The following is a 24,363-nucleotide window of genomic DNA, read 5'->3' as shown; positions in this document are numbered from 1 at the left end:
AAGAAATAGGTTTGCTACATGTTACATTATCCCTGTTAATGTACAGAAAGCCAGGTACCAATGATAAGGAGAATGAATATTCACATAATACGAATAAATTATTAGCTAATCTGATCTAGAAACTTTGTCACTGTAAATACAAGTTAAAAGAGTTTCTGATAACTAAGGACAAATACTCTTAAAAGACCCTTATAAGAGAATATCTAGATGTTGCACGTACATACAAGAGGCCGAACATAATATTCACACAATCCATTGAACTTCCCAAACCATTTCCCACAGCTTCCGTCTTTATAGTGAATAATACCAGGAAAAGCCATCCAGGGCACAGAATAAAGAGGCGTAGTGTGCTCAAATCAACTGCCATTATTTCAACTTTCTCCTCTTTCTTTTTGTAGTGCTATTCTATAGCATTTCCGGGTACCAAATTCTGAACATTCCATTCCATTAATGAACACAAGCTAATTAAAAAACACCGGTTGGTAAGACCCGTATCAATTTCCACCACAATCATTGATAAATGCCAAATACATTAGCTTTCCTACATATTACATTATCCCTGTTAATGTACAGAAACCCAGTGACAGTGATAAGGAGAAAACTATCTACTGTAAAAGCATGGTACGTAGTATATTCCATCAAGTTGCACCAATCTTTTACTGTTACTACATTCAAGAACATGTAACTTACCAAGGCATAGATAAGCTTAGGATCAGCTGCAGTCCTGCATGTAATAAGAAGGTGAAGAATGCAATCTGAATGCTTCTGAGTATACAGCGTTAACACTTCCCAGCCTTCTGCGGATGCTATGGCCTCATGTTGACCTGCAATGAGTAGAAAATAAAATAAATGATCCTAAACATCAATTCATTTTACTCAGTATTTTCGAGAAGCAAAATTATCTATTCTATCCTAGGCAATGTTTTGAGGCAGCCACATATTTCCAGTTTCATAATGCTCATGAAATAACATTTGCTGCCAGACTTGAGTTTCTCATCATTCCTGTTAAAAATGTTCATGCTTTTCTAGTTTTTCAAGCACCACATTGTCATACATTTGTATCTACTTACTGATTATTTTTTTCCTAAGGTGAGGTTTGTATTAACATTATTAGCACAGCTTTTAAAAAGCAATTGAACCTCAAAATATAAATTACTTTTCCCAACTTTGTTCTTTCGTCCCATTAGGAATCATTTGTTCTGTTTCTGTTCCTAGATGTGATAAGACGTAGCTAACTTTTCATCCAGGTTACAGTTCGGTGATATCAAGTTTACCCTAATTTTCGCTCCACTATCTTCAGTGTTGTAAGGAATAAATTAAATGCCTCTCTTTATAAATAATACATTTCTTATTGACGCAATGGAAATTTGGTTTCATGTAGTCCCTCAAACATCTTCAGAACTCAGGCATAATTGGCTCTCATCCTTTCAGTAACCTATTCCTTACCCATTGAAGTCATTTACTGCTGCTTTGCAAATAGCCCCATCACTCTTTCACTGTTTTGTCTTCTCTTGCTGCTCTGTTCTTAAAAAATGCCCAAGTCTTCAGAAACGCGGCAAAGTTTATGGAAATGACGGCACCTCACCTTCACTTTTTATCTTCATTATTCACCTCCCAAAATGGTTGCAGTTGAACAAGTTCACAATACCTGACCCTAAGGTACTTTCCTGTAGACATTACATTTATATCGTCGAAATGTATCAATTGTTCATTAATATAGATTTATAACTTTATATTCACTGATAATATGTATGGTTGTATATAATGAGTGAGGTAAAGGTCCTCCACATATCTGATCATTCTTTCCCAAGAATACCGACATAATTGACATTTTTTCCACACCCGTCTGTAGTCTAGCATCCAAACTTGCATCTTACAGCTGAACTCCTTCTCTCTATGAAATTATTTCAGTTTTATAACCTAATAACTCAGTAGCTGTATTAGTTGATAATACAGAAAACAAGGGCATATAAAGTTGAGAAAGAGGTAATGGGTAAATTTTAAGAAATTGTATGATTACTTATGTGATATTCTTTTTTGCTGCCTTTTTTCTAGCATTTGAGATGTTTTTTCGCCTTATTAAAGTGCTTCAAAAAGTGGCTTTTAGAGAAAATTTTCTTGACACAACATTCAGACTGGATTCAAGTATATTATCACCTCTAATGACTTCAGTGCTAAAGAGAGGTAATGCTGTAGCTCAGTTGATCATGGCAGCAGTGTTGAGAATTTTGTTAACTTTCTAGTTGCCTCTTTCCAATGAGGATTTAGTTCTAGATCGGATATTGTCAATATCCGATTCCATTGACATCTGTGGTCAGTATGCCTCATCGATGGACATCTGTGTTATTCAGCTTATTCCAAGTACCACTAATGAAATCACTGAATAGCTAGATTCATGGGCTTACTGGAAAAACTAAAAACTGCTTGCATAACTATAAAATGTCTAAATTGAATACTAACCTCCCTCTTATCAAGAAATGTTATGAAATAAAACTTCCCTGCAAATTTTATCTTATCCTATCCTAAAAGGAATACTGCAAATTAGACTGATTATCAGCTTGCTTTGGGAACAGGTTGCAATGTATGTTACTGCCTCTAGCTAAATTACCAGAGCTTTACTGAAAGTCTGTGAAACAAATAGTTTTAGATGTGTTAAAAACTATCATGTTTGATCTAAAGCTTACACTACAAGAAATGAGTCATTCCTATCTTTAGTGAATCTCGTTTAAATTTTCTTGTCCTTGGGCCTAGCACATCTACTATCCCTTCATTATTCGACTTTCATTATACAGCCTTCTTCCTGACACAGTCTTCTTCCTAATCTCCATCAGTCTATCATTTTCCTCCAGATTTACTTCCTGCTTGAAAGACACTGAATAACCTTGGCGGTGAATTGGAAAACACCTACAAATGGGGTTTCCTAATTTTTTTTTTATATCACTGCTTGTATTTGTGTCTCCAGGTGAACCATTTTAATCCTGTTTCTATTATAAAATGATTCATTAGGCTCATTTTTATAATTTCTTGGACCTTTGTGATATTTAGCTCCAATAACCTTAGCAAGAGGATATTTGCTTACAAAGGAAGTTACCTCGCTGTAGTTGTTTCCTCTTCCTTTCAGAAATAAAAGAGGCGCCTGCAGAGATCTGAAGCAAATCAGTGAGTAGCTTAATCGGTTGTATATAAAACTTAACTCAATCAATACTACAACAATTGATTTCCAATTCCTGTACTGCGACACGATTCAACAAGCATTAGTAATATTTCGGGATACTTCACTGCACTTGGTATTGTTTGTTTATATAGTGTTTTTACGTTGCATGGAACCAGTGGTATTTTGCACTTTTCTTATAATCCAGACTTTATCGTTGATCATTGATTACCACTAATACCACACCCAAGCTAGGTATTCTTTGAAAGGGTTCTATGAAATTGTTAACTGACCAATTTCTTTTCATTCTGCCAAGACAGCATTCGTGCCACAATGCTAATCAAGTATTATTAAAGTGGTCAAAGTATCTGGCAAAACCTGAAGGTACTTTTAACGTTATCTCCAGCATCATATTTTTTGCGGGATCCAGTTGTCTTCATCTTCTAGAATCGATGGAAGGGCTCTGGCGGCCTCTTTCATTTTCCCCAAAAATTGCGATTTAGACAATTGACAGAACACGTTTCCATTAGGCACTAAGTTTTACCCCGTAGAGGTACCTCATGCGGTGCGCTGTAGACATTACTTAAGGTTCTTTGCAGCGTACCTTCGGTCCCTAGCTGCAACCCTTTTCGTTCCTTTTACTGTACCTCCTTTCATATTATCTGTCTTCAATCTGTCAATTTCCGGTTTAGCGCTGAGTGACCTTATAGGTCCCAGTGCTTGACCTTTGGCCTGAATTGTATATTCCATTCCAATAAGTCTTAAATAAAAATGGCAATATTTTTGCTTTTACTCTTGCTACCTCTTGAGTTACTGAGCGGTACTCATTTTGCGCTCCGTCAGTAGCTACCACAAAGCAATAGTACCTCTGTCGGAGTTGCTTGTGTCGGTACTCTCATATTCATATAATATGAGATTCGTTGTTACTCTCGAGCGCCAAGCGTTTAGCCTCATTTTTTTCTTTTATGCCGATTTAACTATCTCTACTTATCTACCATTCTCTTTTACACTTTCAACACTTCCTCTCAATATTGGAAAGCCTGGTGAATATGTAGTCGAGCGGTCTTTTTGACCTGTTCCATTTGGAAACTGAGTCCAATTTGAACAATATAACTGAAAAATAATAATAATGTCTCATAATCATATGAATCTAGAAATAATTCTTTAAAAATACAATTTTAGTTCGTGACAGTTAAAAAATGCATAATTATTATTTTGTATCACAAGAAATTACAGCTTTTATTAAGCATTATTGCTAGACAAGCAAAATGCAGGAAGTTGAAATCCTCTTGAAGTTTCATAGACAAATATCATAATATTTTTGTAGACTAACAATTTTTTTCCTGCAATTCTAAGAATGAGTCATGTCGACCAAAGCTATCCACTCCGTATTATATATATTGACAGGACTCCTTTATTGATTATGATTTTACTATTTCTGAAACCTTACATATGAAATGATGAATAAAATTTGCTACGAGAATCTTGCTAATTTATGCAACCTTAAATATGAAATGATGAATAAAATAATTCAGATTCAATAAGAAGTAAATCTCAAAATCATATTGGTGGAGGTTTAGGCCCCTCTCCCTCCCGCAATACTCACCAGACTCTGTCAGATGACTGTCAGCAGAGAAGGCTTCTTGCCTGAAATTCTCTTCGTCATCTGCCCTCGTCGTCAGCTCCATCAGACCTCGAACAGCTTCAGCTAACTGGCGGTCTCCATTTTCTTTGGTTTCCAGGTATGTGCTTAAATCTAGAACACTGATTTCAGACTCCTCACTCCTCGAAGTGTCTGACTCATCTTTGTAGTCCAATGCTTGAGACTTCAAGTTGGGCACATTATCGTTGGGACTTTCTTTGTTATTGGAATCACTGTCCTTAGAAAGATTTCCGTTTATCTCCCTCATGATCTTTGGCTCGTCATTACTTAACCCGTCAAGTTCTATCTCCGGACTGGGTCTGTTTATTTTGTCAGGAGCAAACTGCAAGTTCAATTTATTTTTCGTATTCTTAATGTTGAGCTCAGTGTCAGACTGCACGCCATCCTCAAAGCCGCTTTCACTTTTTTCAGATTCATAGCCTAACTTGGTGGATGTGTCCCCCCCCGTATGAGTCATCAGCTTATTATTTGGCTGATTTTTCTTGTCATTTGTGAGACGAGATATATCTGGCACCCCGAAATTCGAACTTCGTTTCGAAGATGAGCTGACAACCCCATTGTTAACTGAATCGTGGGTCCTCGAAAGACCATTTCTCCCTCCGGGTAACCTCCGAGGGGATGAGTGGGTGGAGGCAGGAGGGCGGGGCTTCCTTCCTGTGAGAACCTTATACCTGAGGTCGGGAGAATTACTCCCGACATCCGGAAGAGTCGCGGTCACCCGGATCTTCCTGGGAGATCCGGGCAAACTCTGTGATGATCTGGCGTCTAGTTCTGAGCATCCGTTGATCCGGGCCAAAAGGCTGGGTCCCCTGAGGGGATTTTGAGTGTGCTTTTGTGTTTCACTGGGACTTGGACATAGTACCTCTTCTGTAGCCTCCATCGCAGTGGGTAATGTGGAAGGGTAGGAATGGAGGGACTGTCTGGAATGGAGGACGGAGCGAAATGAAGTCAGATCCATTGACGATACTTCGCCATGAAGGCTGCGGTCACCACGTCGAGGCATCGACTGGAAAGATTCAAGATCGTATTCTTCCATTCCAACACAACCAAGACACAGTTAGACAAAATGACACACATCTCTGATTATGTTTTGTCTTCATTGACGGTAAAAATTGTTTTGGAAAAGTTGCAGAAAATGACTCTTAGACAAAATATACAGAATGGAAAAAGCATGCATACAAAAAGTATTTCATCAAGGATTATAGCTCCGATGTATAAAATCGTTCGTTAAAGCTAATAATATGAGGAAGTATGGATTAATATACTATTCCACTGCATATCTGAGTCAAATATCATGATAAATTGCGACCGACTTACTTTTGGCACATCAGCACAAAGGGTAGAATATGTCTCCTTGGGAATATGGAGCTTATGCAGGTGGACTCCACCTGGGAGACGAAACTCCACCTTATAATCCTCCAACACTCCGCTCTGCCGATGAAAAAGTTTTTATTCTTAATGCTAATTCTTCTAAAATGTAAATATATCAATACAACAAGATTCTAATAGGAATACAAACAATTTATATAGGTGTGTGTATATATATATATATATATATATATATATATATATATATATATATATATATATATAAACACGTAATTCACACATTCATTCTCAAAAGCAATAATTCGAATCTGAAAACCGTGTGAATGCTTACCTTCTGGCTGTGCAGTGGGAGAGATGCCAATATGGATGATAAATCGTTGCTCATCTGAGAGCTTAATACCCTGAATAGGAGAAATACGGTTCAAGATGAGTTACAGAAGAATAAAAAAACATTGGAGTATGACAATCTAAAAATAAGTAGAGATATGAAGTTAATTATTCATCATTAACAATGTGTGAGGTTATTAAAATTACGTTCATTGCAAAAGGTTTCTTTTCAGGTTCTTTTCTGGAACCTAAATTTTCAGTGAAGCGAGAGCAATCGGCAAAAATTGCGCCTTGTAGGGTATGAGATGTCGAAAGTCTTAGTGACTTAAGAAGCCAAAGACTGAGCTGAAAACTCATACTCATTCGTTTTGGTTAGACAAAAGCAAACATCAACCGTAGGAAAACAGAGCCAAACAAATGAACCTTGTAGCGACAACTGCCGAATGGCACATCATAAAAAAATCTCAGTCAAAGAGGTCACTTCATTAGAGACCGCAAACAGACAGTCGGGAAAAGTTAGTGATAGTGATAGTGGCTGTTAAAAGGCAACACTCGAAAAGCTTAAGGCGTCTAAGTCTGTACTAGCAACGAATCATGAGTTATTTATAGCACAATTAAAGAAATAATTATCTATCAGTTGACGACAGTTCATATTATCAGTAGGTTCAAAGAACAACACCAAAGGTCTATGAAACTGAACCTGAAAATGATAGACAAAATGGCCGACAGTGACGAGTCTTGAAAGTAAACCTTTTTTGAACTCGCTGGCGAGGAGAGGGACATGTTTGATAAGTGGTTAGTGTCAGAGCAAACTGAGGAAGATATCGTTAAATGAAGTCTAGTATTGTTGTTCTAATAATACCTCGAAAAGAATCATGGGGTTAACGGTCTTTCGTGTGAAAAGTAAATACCGTGGTATCTGATTTCCGACTGTTTTAGGTTTAAAAGAAAAGGTTACAAAGAATCAGCCCTATTCCTCGTATTCCTTTGCGAGTCTAAATACGATCCTCTCAGTCTCGGGTTTCAAGTTCCAGTTCTAGTCATACTAATGAGGATTTTAAGGCTTTGGCCGAGTGATAGATTGATGTAAACCAGCACTGCACGACAATCGTCATAGTTAGGTTTTGTTTCGTTTTTCAGTGCTGTTAGCGAAGGTGCCGTGTTCTCCTCGACCTGTTTTAGGTGCTGTGTGGAACATGTTCTCCATATCGGACGTAGGGTACCCTTTCATGAAAAGACGCTGACTAAGTGAGTAACTGTCGTTCTTATTGATGCTCTGCTACAAAAGGACGCCAAACAAGAAGTTTCTGATGCTTTCTCTAATACATCTCCACTCAATCTTTAAATCTCGCTGACCTACGGTTGGAGGAGGCAAGAAAAGCTTCCATGTCATTAATGAAAACGTCGTGTGCTCTTGTAAGCAAAATAGCATTGTTAGTTCACACTGCACAAGGGGTTAGTATATAATAATTAATAATAATAAAATGAAACTCACAGTTCGTTCTTGCCAGCAATTTTGAGTCCCTGAGTAAAAGTTTGCTTGCTACTTCCATTGCAGATATTTTTGATTTAGCGATTTAGATCTAGATCAAATACTGAATGATATTACTTTTTTTTCTTTTTTTTAACCTCAGAAGACCCTTAGTCATATAATAGAACATTTCCTGTAGAATCCCAAATGCTAAAGCTGATTTCGTAAGCAAATAAATAGATTTTGCGTACAACTCGCAAACCCTCTACTTTCAATCTTTCTTGATTATATTTTTTGACCTTATTGAGAAAAATGAAATTTAAACCCCAACTAAGAATATGTACTCATTTTACGAAAAGAATAAAATGATGCAAATGATGCCCATTATCTCATGCACTGTCTTCATCCACGGAGAACATTATCTAAGAAAATATTTTGACGACTTTACCTGGTCTATCTGAGCATTTTGAAAATTAATCAGAATGTAATGAACGTTTCTACCGGTGTATATAGAATATGATACGTATAACTGTCAGTATACTTGAAAGAAGGTAATGAATATTAAACTGTTTGTTAGCTATAGTACATTATTCATTATTGTTCATGATTGGACATCTAGTTTTCTCGTCCAAACCATGTTCTTTCTTCTACGAAGTATGAATTCATCACAGATATCAAATCAAAATAACAGAAAAGTTATTCGAGCTAACTGAAACCATATGCTAGACTTAAATGTAACCGCAAAAATTCTACAAAACAATGGAGAGAGAGAGAGAGAGAGAGAGAGAGAGAGAGAGAGAAACACACGAGGAAATGATAAAATTTTTCCTTGTTACTTTCGTAAGCTACCATTAGAAGAAATATAATGAAACTGGTTCCCTGCTACTTATCGTAAGCTACAATTAGAGGAAATATGACAAAACTTGTTCCCTGCATTTATAGTACACTACCAATTAAGGAAATATGATAAAACTTGTTCCTTGTTACTTATCGTAAGCTACCAACAGAAGAAATATCATAAAACTTGTTCCTTGTTACTTTCCATAAGCTACAATTAGAGGAAATATGACAAAACTTGTTCCCTGCTACTTATCGTGAGCTACCATTAGAGGAAATAAGATAAAGCTTGTTCCTTGTCACTTTTTGTAAGCTTCCATTAGAGGAAATATGATAAACCTTGAAGTCAGAACGACGCCCGTATTGCAGTGCACGTTTTATCATCTACAGAATTTTCTTTGAGGAAGACTGCGAATGGTAGTTGATATAAGCGATATAAAAAGGTTCACGATGAAATCAAATTTCTATCTTCCGAAGGTAAAGATATTGAGAAGTACGCGTAACACTGTAGTATGTAATAACACTTTCTATTTCCTTGCACTATGACTATGAGGGAAAGTTACTTCTTGAGGGAAAAAGGGATTTCTAGTTGTAAATCAAAGTGGAGTCGGAACCAAGATTTTAATTAAAAATCAGCCTCCATAGAAAGCTGAGGGGAATGAGAGGTTGTAAAGCTAAGATTGAAGAGATTGTTCAGGTATTCAAAGGAGCCATAAGACTTCCCGCTGAGCCCCCAGTCACTAGGCATGAGACCAGAGAGGTAAAGGCTAACAGTATCTCCAAGGCTACGATTCTTCTCCAAGTAGGTGGCAAGAGTGTCACTGCTCTTGTAGTGATGCCTATAACGGGGAAGGAAACAAGCTGGTTGTTATTTTGAAATGACCAGTAGTGGATAAACCTGCAGTTCATATATAATCTCTAACTCTGCCGAAGTAATTTTACACAAATGTATGCAAACCAGTTATGCCATAATTCACCAAATAACTGTTATCTTATAATGTAAGAAGAATTCAGGACAACATTTTAAAAGTTTTTTTGAAAAAAAATCCAGTGACTGCTAAAAAAGTAATAAAAATCAGACTTTTTTTCAGATGACAAGTATGTGGAGACAATAAAGAAATATAAAAACGTAGTGTCAATATTGGGATGTTCTTTTCCGTGTGAGTCTATGCGATACGAAGACTGCTATCAGAATGATCCTCCTGTGAAACCCATTCCTGATTGAAAATGATTCTTATAAATAAATGAAGGACTTCTAAATCAGAAGAACTCTACAATACTCCTCAGAGGAAACGAAACCTGTCATAGCGCGTCCTTAATTAAAGATGTTACCTGTCTTTATGCATGGTGGACCCAGCGAGAACTCCCGGATGTTGCTGACAAGCTTCCACCACTTGCTGAGCTCTGAGGAAGACACCACCTCCACTCTGCAAGAAATTCGAAAGTAGATTTACACAGGGTTACACTGAAGAACTTTGTGGCAGTAGTACAACGGCCAAGTGGTTTTAGTTTAGAAAACTATTGCGATGACTATTTGTCTGTCAGTCTTACTCTTTCTGTCCGCCTTCAGAACATAAAAACGACTGAGGCTAGATGGCTGCAAACTGGATCATCCACCCTCCAATCATCAAATATACCACATTGCAGCCCTCTAGCCTCAGGAGTTTACATTTTACTTAAGGTTAAAGTGACCCATGATCGTGCGTCTGGCACCGCTATAGGTGCCAGCAATACAGGCCACCACCGGGCCGTGGCTGAAAGTTTCATGAGCCACGGCTGAATTTGATGGGCAGTGGCCGAGTTTTTTACAGTCTGTACAGAAAACTTGACTGCTCCGAAGAAACTTCGGCGCATTGTTTACTTGGCTGCATTTATATATCTCCTGGAAAAAATCAAAATTCTGGGAAGAGGAGGCCATAGTCATAACTAGAAAGACGCAGATTACTTAATGAAGGGGGAACGAGAGTCAGTAGCCCCAAACATCAGAGAAAGGGGAAAGACTGGGGAATTAAAGGAAGCCATAAAGGTAAAACAAAAAAAGCAGAAAGCACAGAGAAAAATACATAATAAAAAATGCCATCTCCGAAAAAAAAAGAAGTCAGCGGCAAAAGGAAATAAATTGGACTCTTCCCTTCAAGAAACAAAAGAAAAAGATCACACACATAAAAAGCTTAAGGCTCAAGTCTCAAAGAAAGTTCTAAAGACAATGGTGCAAAGAGAGATAATGGAAAAAAGAATGTGGAAGAGAATAAGAGTGAACGGGCGGCCAAAGCCAAACCCGCCACCCCCCCCCCCCCGCCCCACCACAAAGAGGAAAAAAGGGGGCGAGATCAACTTTGCAGTAAGAGGAAAACACGGTAGAGAGGTAGGAAGTATAGAGAGAGAGAGAGAGAGAGAGAGAGAGAGCGAGAGAGAGAGAGAGAGAGAGTCCACAAGCTGACAAAAGGAAAGACATCGATATAAAAAGAGGCTCTACTACCACACGTCCCGTTTACAGTACAGAAGGAGACAAAGCAAATGAAAAACAGTAGTTTTTCTATTACAGAATGATTCGCATTGCAAACGAATTAAAAGCTTCCCATCTACAGTAATCAGTCACTCCCTTGCATCGTCCTAAATTCAATTCCGCGCTTCTAAAAATCTGCTTTCTTTTATATATATATATATATATCATATATATATATATATGATATATAATATATATATATATATATATATATATATATATATATATATATATATATATATATATAAATATATATATATAGATATATAATATAGACGGACAGACAGACAAGACAGACAGAGAGTGCACAAGAATGTATGTGAGCGAACATGTTACCTTGGGCAGCTGGACGGAAGGAACAGCATTGAATATCTGGTGTAGAAGAGAAAAAGCTTCTTCATCTTTGCCTTCCTCCTTCTGGTTTGAGTCAGGGCCTTCCTCAGACACGGTCTCAGCGGCTTCTGCAGCTGGGGAAGGGGTGCTTGGAGCATCGCTGCTACTGGGGGAGACGTGGCTCACTTCGTCTCGGAAATCTGCGTCTGGAATTGCTTGAGGGAGCAAAGCATCGAGCACCTCAGTCAGCCTAGAGGAGCAGAAGAAAATACGTACCACTTGATGCTACTGAATGTTGGGGGAATTTTTAAATAAACTACCGTGACAGAACACAATTATACGCAGCACTTGGGAGGTGAGGCGATTGCCCACCTTATTCACTTACATATTGCTCTGGCACATCAATGAAATCCTACAGACATTTTGTACAGGCAAATTTAACGATATATCATTCTCTACGAAAGTTCAGCCGCGTTTCAAGGCATCTGAATGACGTCTTGAGATACGTATAACATCTCTTTTCAATTTCAAAATAATTATACCTTTTAGAAAATAATGTGAATAACTGCAGAAACTTACCATCAAGCGCCACCCTATATAAGTGAAATCTCTGACAGAAGCGGACATGCCTACTGGGGAGAACAGTATTCTAGTAAAGGAAGGACATATGACCTGAAACAGGTTGCACCGATTTCATCATTCTTATAAAAATATGAGGCCTTGCGTATAATGTCTAACCCTGGGGTAGAATTTGCTAACACTTTCCTCATATGTTTCTCAAAAGTAAGATGCTCGTCAAGGTTACACAATGTATAGTTACGGGTTCGGACTCATTCAGCAGTCCCTTCCACCTGGAGGGAGGATGGGGTGGAAAATCAGTACGAGATCCACTAATCAATAATGCTGTCGTTTTCTGGATTTCAGCTTCAAACTCCACCGAATACACCATTCACTAATCTTTTCCATGTTACATCTAAGACTAAGGGCGCTTCACTTTTCATAAGTGAAGACTTTACTACACCTACAAGTGTTGCATCATCAGCATACCGAACAATCTTTTCTTACAGGCAATTAACCATATCACTTATATAAACTAATAATAACAGCGGCCCAAGAACACTACCTTGTGGAACATCAGGCACGATAGGTCTTATTTTATTGAAGACCCCGTCAACAATTTGCTGCTGTCTATCTGTAAGCAAATCTTGAGTAACCCTAAAACATATCCACCCACTCCAAGATTTCAAAGTTTGATTTTGAAGTTTAAAAATAAGTGCCTTATTATTTACTAAATCGAAAGCAGAATTAAAATCTATTCGAATTACTCTACACTACAAACCCTTATCAAGGATTTTTTGCATATGGCATGTTAAAACTAACAGAACACTGCAGGTGCCTAACCGTTTCACAGCATATTGACTATTAGCTGACAATCTTTGGATTTTACATACTACTCGTATCGTGGCTTAAAAATGAATTTTTCTGCAACTTAGGAAAGCGCAAGGAGAACAACAGTTGGCTTGTAGCTACTGCAGTCTGCAGATATGCCTCTCTTTGGAATAGGCACTGTATTACTAAGCTTGCACTCATTGGTAAATATACTTTGTCTATATAAAAATACATCGAATCTACTCATCTTGGGAGACTACACATTAAAACACCTTTTAAAAAGCAAAAGCAAGAAACCATCAGGATCTTCTCTCCATCTATTAAAATGACCAAGATATTTTTTTTATAATCCGTAGACGAAGCTGTTCAGCCTTGCCTTCATGGCCAGCAACCAATCCAACTTCCTCCGTTAGTAGTGGTAGGGTGGAAGATGAGCGTCACAAAGACAGAGGTTGCCAGTTTGGTTCACCGCAGATGAAGCTCAGTAATTTGAGTTTCCTCTTTAAGGAATTATTGTAATGTCTTCTGTTTGCAGCACAACGGTGCAGTTTTCATGTGGACGATTTTGCCTCCAAGTGTTGAATCTGTTGAAATGTGTCATCAAACTATGGCTGTCATTTATCCTGATCAAGGGCATACCTGACTAAAATAGCCATCAGCATTTCAGTCAATTTTCTCTTGTGCTTGAATCAGATATAGCATCTGGAATATAAAGTGCCTGGCAAGCTTCAACAATGCAATTCCACTTGGCTCTGGATTTCAGCTGGACCGTGTTTCCAATGGTGGCATTAGGAATATACTGGCACAATGATTGGAAGTGCATATATACTCACAGACGTCGGGCTTAACAATAGTAGATGGAACATCTGTGAATAAGAGCCTAACCTATTACCAGAAATATGTATGGGTTCCCTAATTAACTGGAAAAAATATAAGAGAATACAAAGAACTCAAAAGCAGACCGGGCATTTTGATCAGTGGAATCTGCACTAAGCCACTTGCTCTGCATTGCATTGCTATCTCCACATATAACGAATGAAGTTTGTGAATCCTGCCACTACATACATTGTAAAACTTTATATCTTAAAACTTCGAACTTCATGACAACTACACTCCAATTTTTTCTGCTGATAAATAGGTTGCCTACACCTAGTTGTACAGCCTTGCGCATGTGGGATGCTACAGTTATAAATGAAGTCAGTGCCATCAAACCTTGGGTTGAAAAATTCCTTTTACTTATTACTACTTAAATCAGATGAAATATCTCATCCTAGTGACTTCAATTTCTGGAGATCAAGAAAATTCGAAATGAAGCATCGAATCTTTGAGTACAGCACTCTACAAGTTTTCTTGCACTAACGAGAAGCAGGCCCTGGGTTAAGTTCGATGTCCGGAGCCATTTGCATGTATGTATGTATGTATATACACACACACATATATATATATATATATATATATATATATATATATATATATATATGTATATATACATATATATATATATATATATATATATATATATATATATATATATATATATATATATATATATATATGTGTGTGTGTGTGTGTGTGTGTGTGTGTGTGTGTGTACGCATAACCCTACCAACCTGGAAGCGAAAGTTTGTTGGTCCCTCCCACAGGTTGCCCAAAGATGCGGGAGACCGCCAGTGGAAGCATCCAGGAGACGGGTCACCTCAGTCAATCTGCTCCTTGCCCACTCTCCGCCACGACCACACACCATCTAGAAAGGGAGAAATGCACGAAAATGACATATCCATATGCTAATAGTCTAAACAGTATTTGTGATAGATCCTACTGTTCCGATTTTTTAATATAAAAAAAAACTGTCATTCTTGGATTTCTGTGCCTATACTTTCTAAGAAAAATGTGAATACTTTCAACAAGCAAAATATATTTTTAAACACCTGATGCTGCCGGTGTTGTCAATACAATGAGAGGGCCAAGGTCATATAAATGAGAGAGAAAGATGTCCCAGCATGGGAAAAATGCCTATGCTTAATCATGAAAGATGAAGTTGACAGAGGTTTGAAACAGTTAATATTGCCCGGCGTAAATGGGGGCACAGAGACTAATGGAAGTGTGTTCGGAGAGGAATGTGACTGTTTTCAATTCACGATTTTGATGGAAGAATATCCACTAGTATGCTTCGAAAGGCGAATAAAGTGAGGAATAGCTTGTCGAGTTATGTAATAAGCCTGAGTAGATGAAAAAGCTATTTGATGGATGCAAGGGTCAGGAGCAGCTGGAGGGATATCAGATCATTATTTGTTTGAAGTGAAAGTTAAAATAATGTAAGTGTACATTGGAAAGGATCCTGTGAAATGCAACTAAGGTCACCAAGTCCTGAGTCTGACAAGAAGGGATTGGCCGGGGTTGAGGACCCTGAAACAGAAGCATAAGAACACTGCAGTAAAATCCTTTTTGGGTTATTGGTTTGGAAAGCTAGAAAGAGGAAATCAAAAGTCTTATTGGTGGGATAAGGAAATGAGCTATTCTAAGAAAAAAAATTGATGTGTAACTGCTCGACTGCACATTATGTACAAGAATCCAGGAGGAAGGATAAACTGTTCCAGAAGAGAGCGAGAGAAAAATAAATCACGTAATATAATAAAAAAAAAAAGAAGGGGGGCGGGTGTTGTTAAGCAAAGACTTCAGGGATAGTGAACAATTGTATCTCAGATAAAAGCTACAATGGACGAGACTGATTAAGGAGTATTTAGTTCTGGTTCAATGAAGCGAGTAGTATTTTAAGGATATATTTCATGTGGAAAACCGAAGAGACGCAGAATGCTTATTGAATGTTGAAATAAGTTGTATGGTAGTAATCTGACTGAGAAAGGAAGGGAGTTGATGAACACTGACTGAAAAAGGACAGTAGTATTTATTTAGATAATGAAGAAAGTGTGCATTCTGAAATATTTGTTGTGAGACAGTTTTATGAGAAGTTTTAAAGAAAAGGAAAAAGCGATATATAACACACATGGAGCTCGAGATAGTTCATGACAGAACTGAGAGAGAGAGGTGATGAGAAAGTGTTGTAGATTATGGTACCGAGGGTAAGTTGCTGAGAGTGATAGTCTCTGTGACGGAAGTGAAGCATGCATTAGAACTTGCAGTGGGAGAGTGACTGGTTTGGTGTTAATAGAAGGCCCAGACACAGGTGCATTGTTTCAATGAAGCAAAGTGTCAAGAATGAGAACCTGAACACAGAGGAGAGTAGGTCAGGGTGGCAAAGCTTGGTATAAAATGATTTGTGAATGTAACGTGAAGTAGCTGAAGAATGCAGATAGTGAAGAAAAAGTTTCAAAACCCACTGTGTTTGAAAGTGTTTAAAAGACGAGAACGTTGAGTGTACATGTGTGCAAGAGTAAGCTTATGAAGGTAAGTAAAAAACCAGGAAGATGGAGCAATGAAGATTATTATGGATAGTATAAGAACAAAAACCATACATGCATTAAGTCATTTGGAGCAAATATGTTTTCAGAAGGTAAAATGAGAGGAGGTATGCCACAGAAAGGGTAAAGCAAGGAAGACAGCAGGTGTGTGCAATAGACTGGGAAGAAATCTGTAGTTCTGTAGAAACCAAGATAGGAGTGTATACACAGACTGTTGGGTCAGGTCTTCTTTATGGAAGTGGAGTGTTTGTTTTGAGTGCAAGTGAAAAAAAAACAATAGTGGAAGCTTTAGTCATTATAAGCTTGCACAGAATACGTAGCCTGAGAAGAACTGGAATTGTGGGAAATGTGGAGATATGCAGATGAATTGTGAAATGGTCGGAAGGGGAAAGAATGAATGGACCAAAGCTTCGAAATGGTTCAGTCATGGGGAGAGAATGGAAGATGACAAGTTGTGGAAACGGACCGAATATATGGGGTGAAAGAGGCACAGGAAAGAATGGATCTAAAAACACTCAGATGGAAAAAAGTGCTGAGAAGACGTAAGTAAAAGGTGTAAGTAAATGGCTCGTTGTGTTCAGAGAATTCGAAACGCTGCTGATGAGTGCGTGAGTGTACCAAGCAGCTAATTGTGTTGGAGCTTTTTGCTCGTAGATTCATCAACGATGCAGCAATGAAAGTATGCCGATGGCAGTGTTTGCTGTCTTTTCTTTCCTCGGGGTCATCTCTTTCTACAAGAAACAGCAAAATGCTTAGAAAATTCTTTACGATACAGAAACATTTCATGACCATAGTGACAATCTAGTACATTTCATCTGCATCACTATGATTTCAAACTTATTACTAAACATGTGTTCACCTTCTTCGCTATATATTCTATAACATTTCCACGTTTCTGGTTTCTAAGCCTTGGGCCCTCTCCAACATTATCTTATTTTCTGTAATTACCTCACACTGACCTATTTAACCGGTTAAGTTGAATGTGATAAAATTGCTTCCGCGTTCTAATTCTGACCTATACACACAGACAGGCCGTTCATTGATTTCACACTAATATTCCTCGACTTGGCATTCAGAGGGTTATACATCCGTTTGTGATTTAAGTTCACAATAAACAACAGGTTAATTTACGATGCCGCTGTTTGATGGAAATTTGAAATTTGCAAGTGAAAGTAATATTCATATTCTGAATTTTTCTTTTCAGGAATATTTCTCAACTACTATCAGTTATATACTATAGTATGATTGTTGTGCCAAGTACTAATATAGTTATGTATTAATATGTCTGCTTTATTGTCGTGCATCTCTTTTTTCCAGTTTTTACAAACTATTTATGCTGGTTTACGTATTGTTTCAAATGCGTGTTTACTTTTGCAGGTTAATTGTCTTTTATTATCACTTATAGCCTCGTGAGATTAAGTTTGTTTCTTTACATATGCTTTAATAAAGTCTAACATTATTTTCTCAATTCTTTTTTGTTTGCATACTTAGCTAACTCTGACCTGAAATAATTTGCTTCTATTTAAAAGCTTTAACTAGATCTAGATTATATTTATTTCCTAAATAAAATGGACACCACTTAACACTATCATACTTTTCTTCAGCTCTCTTGACTTTTCCCGCCCCAAACTTTGCACCCTTCATTTGACTGCCAATCTGTGACCGCCCAACATTACTTGACTGACCTCAGCTTTGGCCATTTTAATTTCGTCTGACATGCTCCATCCGTCTTCTATGGACTGGCTAAATTGATTTACAGTTTGACGTGTCTAAAATCTGTTCTCCTTTCATATGCTTGCGCCGAAACCATTTTGAAGTTTTCTTATTCTAAATATCCGAGCTTCGTGTCGGTATCTTCCTTTGCCATTAAAATACATCGTCCTTATGTCAGACATTTTTGCTTTTTACTCCGACTCTCCTCTAGATTGATCAATTTTCGTATTGAAATATTGATTCCCTTAGACTTTCAAGTCGATAAGACGTGGCCTTTTAAGTATATCTTTTTCAATAATTACTACATATATAGTATATATATATATATATATATATATATATATATTTATATATATATATAACATATATATATATAGTAATAAGCTTTTATTTGAGGTTGCAAAAGAGAATAAAATTTTTTTTGGAAATACACACACACATACACACACACACACACACACACACACACACACACATATATATTATATATATATATATATATATATATATATATATATATATATAATATTCATATATGCAATCTCTACAGCTACAAAGCCCAAAGTATCCAGTTTTATCTATATTTATTTTCCTATCTTTTAAACTTATCTATTCAGTGCTATCATCTCTGTACATTTGAAATATGACCACTCCTTTCATCTAGTATACACCGATGACTTGTAATGTAGTGCTAGAGCGTGAATTGGTTTCATTTCCTTGTATTCCCTCGACTCTTCGACTAAAGCTACCCCTTCCTTCCTCTCCATTTGATGCCTCGAGCAATTAGTTTTTGAATTTTCGAATACAGCTTCCTCTTTTCAGCGATTGAAAGTGTTTTCATCTGCTTAGCTGAACAATATATAACAGTCACGCATTCGTAATCTACATTACAGCAGGAACATAATCATCTCTCTATTCAAATATAAAGCAAAAATGACATATTTATATCTCGTGTCATTATTCTGCTGATTTTGTATTAAAATAGAAATCATCCTTTGCAAACTCGATATCTTTTTTTCTATTCAACTGCATTTTTCTGCAGCTCCCTCTCCCATTGGAAAACTGCGGACCATATCAGAATCACCCGGTCCCCTCTCTCTGTCTCCCTTTTCATTACTCTTCTTCTGTTTTCTAGTTTGGCTAACAGTTTCACCCTACAGACTTTCGCAAACTTTGATAATCGAACACGTTCGTGTGTGGGTCTTTTGGTCTTCGTGATAGGAAGGGGAAGGGAGGTGGGTAGGATGGGATAGGGTCCCCACGACATGGATTGCGCCGGGGAAACAAGATATTTGTTTGTATATGTTTGTATTTGCTCAAGCGAACAATAGGCCGAGGTTTGCTCTCCGCATCATCGCTACTCAGTAAATTTATTGCAAAGGAGGGTGATGTTTACCTCCTTTATGAAGGACCTCGGTAAGTCGCTCATGCTCTTACCCTTGTCAACAAACTTGAAAAAGATTGGATAGTTATTAAAACGAAAATCAATATCATAACAGGAGATGACAGACTATCTACTGTCGATTGACATCGGTACTTGCTTATGAGGATGTCAACTACCATCAAAACCGGAACTAGGTTTTGCATTCTTGTACAATTATTATTCCATGTCGAGTTATGCTGGTCCTTTTCATGAAAACAGCCGTTATCAGAACTTAAAGACGTCTTGATTTTCTTTTTTGGATGGAGGAGTTCATCGTCTTCAAAACTTATTGGTAGGAATGAAGTGTTTGTTCATCTTTTTCGAAATAATATAACTGTCCCGCATTGAGGCGGGATTGGGGCGAGTGCGTGAATTCATCATCTTCAAAATCCTGTCATTGTATCGATGTGGTTTTAGGGGTGGACGGGAAGAAACTGTCTTCGGAATGACATTATTTGACTGATTTGGGTCGTTTTTTTCAGAATTAAAGTCACTGTCACGACGTGGGTTACTGTAGGATCACTATTTACAGAATTCATCTGTCGTTGTTCTGATGTCTAAGTGGGGACAGACTTGATGTCTAAGTGAGGGGATAGAATTCTTTACAAATATGGGTAAGGAATTAGAATGAATTTTCTTAAAATTCAACTCTCTTTGTCTTGATGTTAGTTGCTGTGAGATTTGCATGTATTAAGAATTTAAGTGTCATTGTCGTGATGTGGGTTGAGCAGGGGACAGAATTCATAATCATAATTCAACTGTTATCAAACTGATGTGGGTTGGGAGACTACAAGAGTCCATTTTCAAACTTCCCTTTCACTTGCTGATGTTGGGCTTGAGTATGGGTAGAAAGAGTTCATTGACTAAACATTTTTACTGCCATTGTGTTGAGGTGTAGTGGATTTGATTTCATCAATCGGCCTGTCTTCGTTCTAATGTAGGTTGTATGGCGCAAGAATTTAAGAATTTAAGTGTCATCGTCCGTGATGTGGGTTAGCAGGGGACAGAATTCATAATCATAATTCAACTGTTTTATCAACTGATGTGGGTTGGGAGACTACAAGAGTCCATTTTCAAACTTCCCTTTCACTTGCTTGATGTGGGCTGAGTAGGTAGAAAGAGTTCATTGACTAAACATTTTTACTGCCATTGTGTTGAGGTGTAGCTGGATTTGATTTCATCAATCGGCCTGTCTTCGTTCCAAAGTAGGTTGTATGGCGCAAGAAGGCAATTTCAAAATTCAACTACGATTGTACTGATTTGTGATGGAGAATACTGTCATTTTTTAGACGTGAGTTGGTGGGAGAGGGGGGGGGGGGGGGGGGGGGACGGGTGAGCGGCTAGATTGCATCATCTTCAAAATTGAACTTTCATTAACTTAATGTAGGCTGGGGGAGAGTTCGTGGCATTTTAAATTTAACTGTCCCTGTTTGTGTGCGAGATGGGGAGTGATTGTACCTTCAAAATTTAACTCTCGTTCTCATCTCCTTGATATTGGTTTGGGAAAGATTACATCGTTTTCAAGATTTAACCCTTTTTGTTTTAATATTAGTTGGGGTTTAAGGTAATTGATCATCAATATCAAACTGTCTTTCTATGAACATGGGGGTGCAGGAGTGAAGATGACACATTCTGCAAAATTAAACTCTGTCTTGAAAATATTATTGCAATTATCTTCACATGGGTTATGTGGCAGCGCCTGTCGTCTTCAACCTGTCATTTTATTAATGTGAGCTGGGATAGAAGACAGAATTTCTTGCTTGTAAAATGTAACTGCCATTGCCTCGATGTGGCTTTGAGAGGTCACCACATGATTTTTTTTTTTTTAATCTGACTGTTATTGTCTGAATGAAGGCTAAGGAGGCGAGTCCACTATTTTCAAAATTTACCTGCCACTAACTTCATGTGGGTTAAGGGGCCAGTAGCTTATTGTCTTCAGAATTCGACTGTCATTGTTCTGATGTGGGTTATGGAGTGAGGTCATTGCCTTCAAAATTTGGCTCTCATTGTATAGATGTGGGTGGATGGAGGTATGGGTGCATTGACTTCAAACTTTCTCATTATATTAATGTGGGATGGGAGAGAGTGAGTTGATCCTTTTCAAAATTGAACTGCCATTTGGGGAGAGACCAAAGTGAGGCAAGGCAAAATTGAGCTCATCATCATGATGTGGGCTAATTTATATGCCATTATATAGCGTGGGTTGAGGGAAAGACTTCATTGCTTTGAAAATTCATCTTTCAATGTCTTGATGTCATTCGGGGAGGAAGAAAAAGGTTCCCCATCCTCAAAATTTATCGCTCATTGTATCAATGTAGGTTGAAAGATGAGACTTCATCACCTTCAGAACTCAACTTTTATTGTTTTTAGTATGAATGGGGAGGGGGGGGAGGGGGGGTGGAATGTTCATTATTTTCGGAACTATTTACCTTGATATGTGTTGAGGGATGCAGGTTCATTGTCTTCAAAATTTAACTATCACTGTACTGATGTGGGTTCTGGGGCAGTGATGGAAGTTCATCATCTTCCGAATTTAACTATCATTGTATTGTTTTGAACTACAGAGATTGAGTTCATAATCTCTGAATTTTTCCCGTCAATATTTCGGTGTGAGTTGTAGTGGGATGGAGAACATAATTCTAAATATTTATCAGTCCTTCTTTTTGATACAGGTGGGAGGGGATGAAATTCATTAAACAGATGTGGATTGGGAAGGGGAAAGAGTGCATTACTGCCAATATTTCACTACCATGGTATAGATGAGTGGGTGGGTGGGTGGGTGGGCGGCGAAAAGGGCAGTGAGAGTCTATCGACTTAAAAATTTACCTCACGTTGTTATGGTGGGTTGGGAAAGGGGGTGATGGGCTTTAGAGAGCATTATCTTCAAAAGTGAAATCTCGTTTGTGGGCGAGAGTGACAAGGAGTAGGGTGTTTCAAAGACTTATTAGTCCATCCAAGGAGATATCATGTGCTCCTTTATCTCTAGGAGCAGGTTTTACGATTCATTCACAGTGTTCTATGATTTTGTCTAGCTTTCTTTTGACCTGTCCACACTGCTGCTGTTTACTTCTGATGAATTTATTGTCTATCTCAAGAACTCAAGTTCGTCACCACAGGTTATTGTTTTAATGTGGATTGGGTGCTCAGTAAATAACTTCAAAAATTTGTATATCATTGTATAGATGTTGGTTGGGAGCAAGGATTATATCATCTTCAAAATCTATCTCTCACTGTGCTGATGTTCGTTGGAGGTGAGGAAGCGTTCGTCATTTTAAGAATTCAACTCTCACTGTCCTGTCATGTCCTGAGAAGCCACGTCTTTGAATTTTACTGTTGTTAGCCTAATGTGGGTGTTGGGGAATACTCTGTATTCAAAATCTAACTAGCATTGTTTTGCCGTGGGTTTCTTTGAAGTATCATTTGCAAAATGAAGCACTTATTGTATAGGTATGGGTTATGTGGCAGGAATTCATCATCGTGATACTGGTTGGTGAGGAGTGTCTAAAACATTTGGTTATCCTTGTCACGATGGGTTTTGGGGGAAGGGTTCAATTTTTTAAAATCAAATTATGATCGTATTGGTGTGTTGAGGGCAATTCATCATATTCAAAACTTGGCTGTCATTGTCCGGATGTGGGTTGGGGCGGGGTTAGGATTTGATTTTCATCAAATACTGACTACAACTGTATTGATATAGATTGATGGTAATTCATACAATTCAAAATTTGGCCGTCGTTGTCTTACTATAGCTGGTGACCCCATCTTCTTGGTATGTGTTGGAGATGCTCAACGCCTTTTTGTGAATTTTGGGAATTATGTAGTCCTCAAACTTTGACTGATATTGTATTCTTGTAGGGTAGGGAAGCAAAAGTTCACGGTATTGAAACTCTCATATTCCTTTTCTTGATGTGGGTTGGGTTGGGAGTTCTATCTTAGAAATTTGAGCGTCATGGTATAATTGTTGATTGTGGGTGGTCATTGTCTTCGGAACTGGACTGTCTGCAATATAGGGTGGAGGTCGTTTCCAGAATTTATCTCTCGATAGCTTGACGTGAGTTGCATACGGGGAGGGAGTTTACGAGTTCATACTCATCAAAATTTAAATGCCTTCACCTTGACGCATGTTAGGGGGAGTCTACTCGAGTATTTGGCTGTTATTGTACTGATGTTTAGTTGGAGAGGAGAGAGAATTAACCTTCTTGATGTGGCACGGGACGGGAAATTCTTTGACCTGCAAAATTTGGTTGTCATTCTCTTAATGTTGGTCGGGAGGGGGGAGGGGCTGGGCGTTCATCGTATATTTGGGGGGAATGCATCATCTTCAATTTGACTGTCACTGTAGTGTGACTGGGGAGGGGTGAGTGGGTGATCGTGACTGCAGTCATTGCCTTGAGAGGTGTTGAGGGAAGCTCATTATCTTGACGAGAGTTCGCAAGAGTTCATTGTCTTGATGTGAATTGTGGGTAATTGGTTGCTCTAAATTGACCTACTATTGGTTTGATGATGGTGGGATGGTGAGGGAGTTTGTGATGTTCATAATTTGACTCTAATTATGTTAAGATGAGTTTTGGGGAATGTTACCATGTCATAAATGTGTCTTTGATATCGACAGGGAAAGGCAGGAGTTCAGGATCTTCTAAATTTTAACTCTTGTGTCCTGATGTGGGTTGGCTTAGATCATCTTCAAGATTTGATTGTCGCTGTCTTGACGTTTGGCTGAGTGTGTTCACCGACATAAAAATACATGTTATTAGGGGCAGTGCAAAAATTTTGCTAGGAATTATATAAAATACCTGGGAATA

The 24,363-nt window shown here is 38.0% G+C and overlaps 1 protein-coding gene across 6 annotated transcripts in view; it reads right to left on the bottom strand.

Moving 5' to 3' along the window:
- LOC135224573 (uncharacterized) overlaps positions 1-24,363 on the bottom strand; it is a 281,440-nt gene that overhangs the window by 20,067 nt on the left and 237,010 nt on the right. For all 6 annotated transcript variants that reach the window (XM_064263703.1, XM_064263700.1, XM_064263702.1 and 3 more), the window contains 7 exons: positions 14,617-14,750; positions 11,621-11,867; positions 10,111-10,205; positions 6,475-6,544; positions 6,132-6,245; positions 4,758-5,820; positions 691-824 (listed from right to left, as the gene is read on the bottom strand). In XM_064263703.1, coding sequence (XP_064119773.1) covers positions 691-824; positions 4,758-5,820; positions 6,132-6,245; positions 6,475-6,544; positions 10,111-10,205; positions 11,621-11,867; positions 14,617-14,750 — 1,857 coding nt within the window. The remainder of the gene's footprint in view (positions 1-690; positions 825-4,757; positions 5,821-6,131; positions 6,246-6,474; positions 6,545-10,110; positions 10,206-11,620; positions 11,868-14,616; positions 14,751-24,363) is intronic.

This window comes from Macrobrachium nipponense, chromosome 12 (assembly GCF_015104395.2).
Source record: "Macrobrachium nipponense isolate FS-2020 chromosome 12, ASM1510439v2, whole genome shotgun sequence".
NCBI lineage: Eukaryota > Metazoa > Arthropoda > Malacostraca > Decapoda > Palaemonidae > Macrobrachium > Macrobrachium nipponense.
This window is presented reverse-complemented; position numbering and strand designations above follow the sequence as displayed.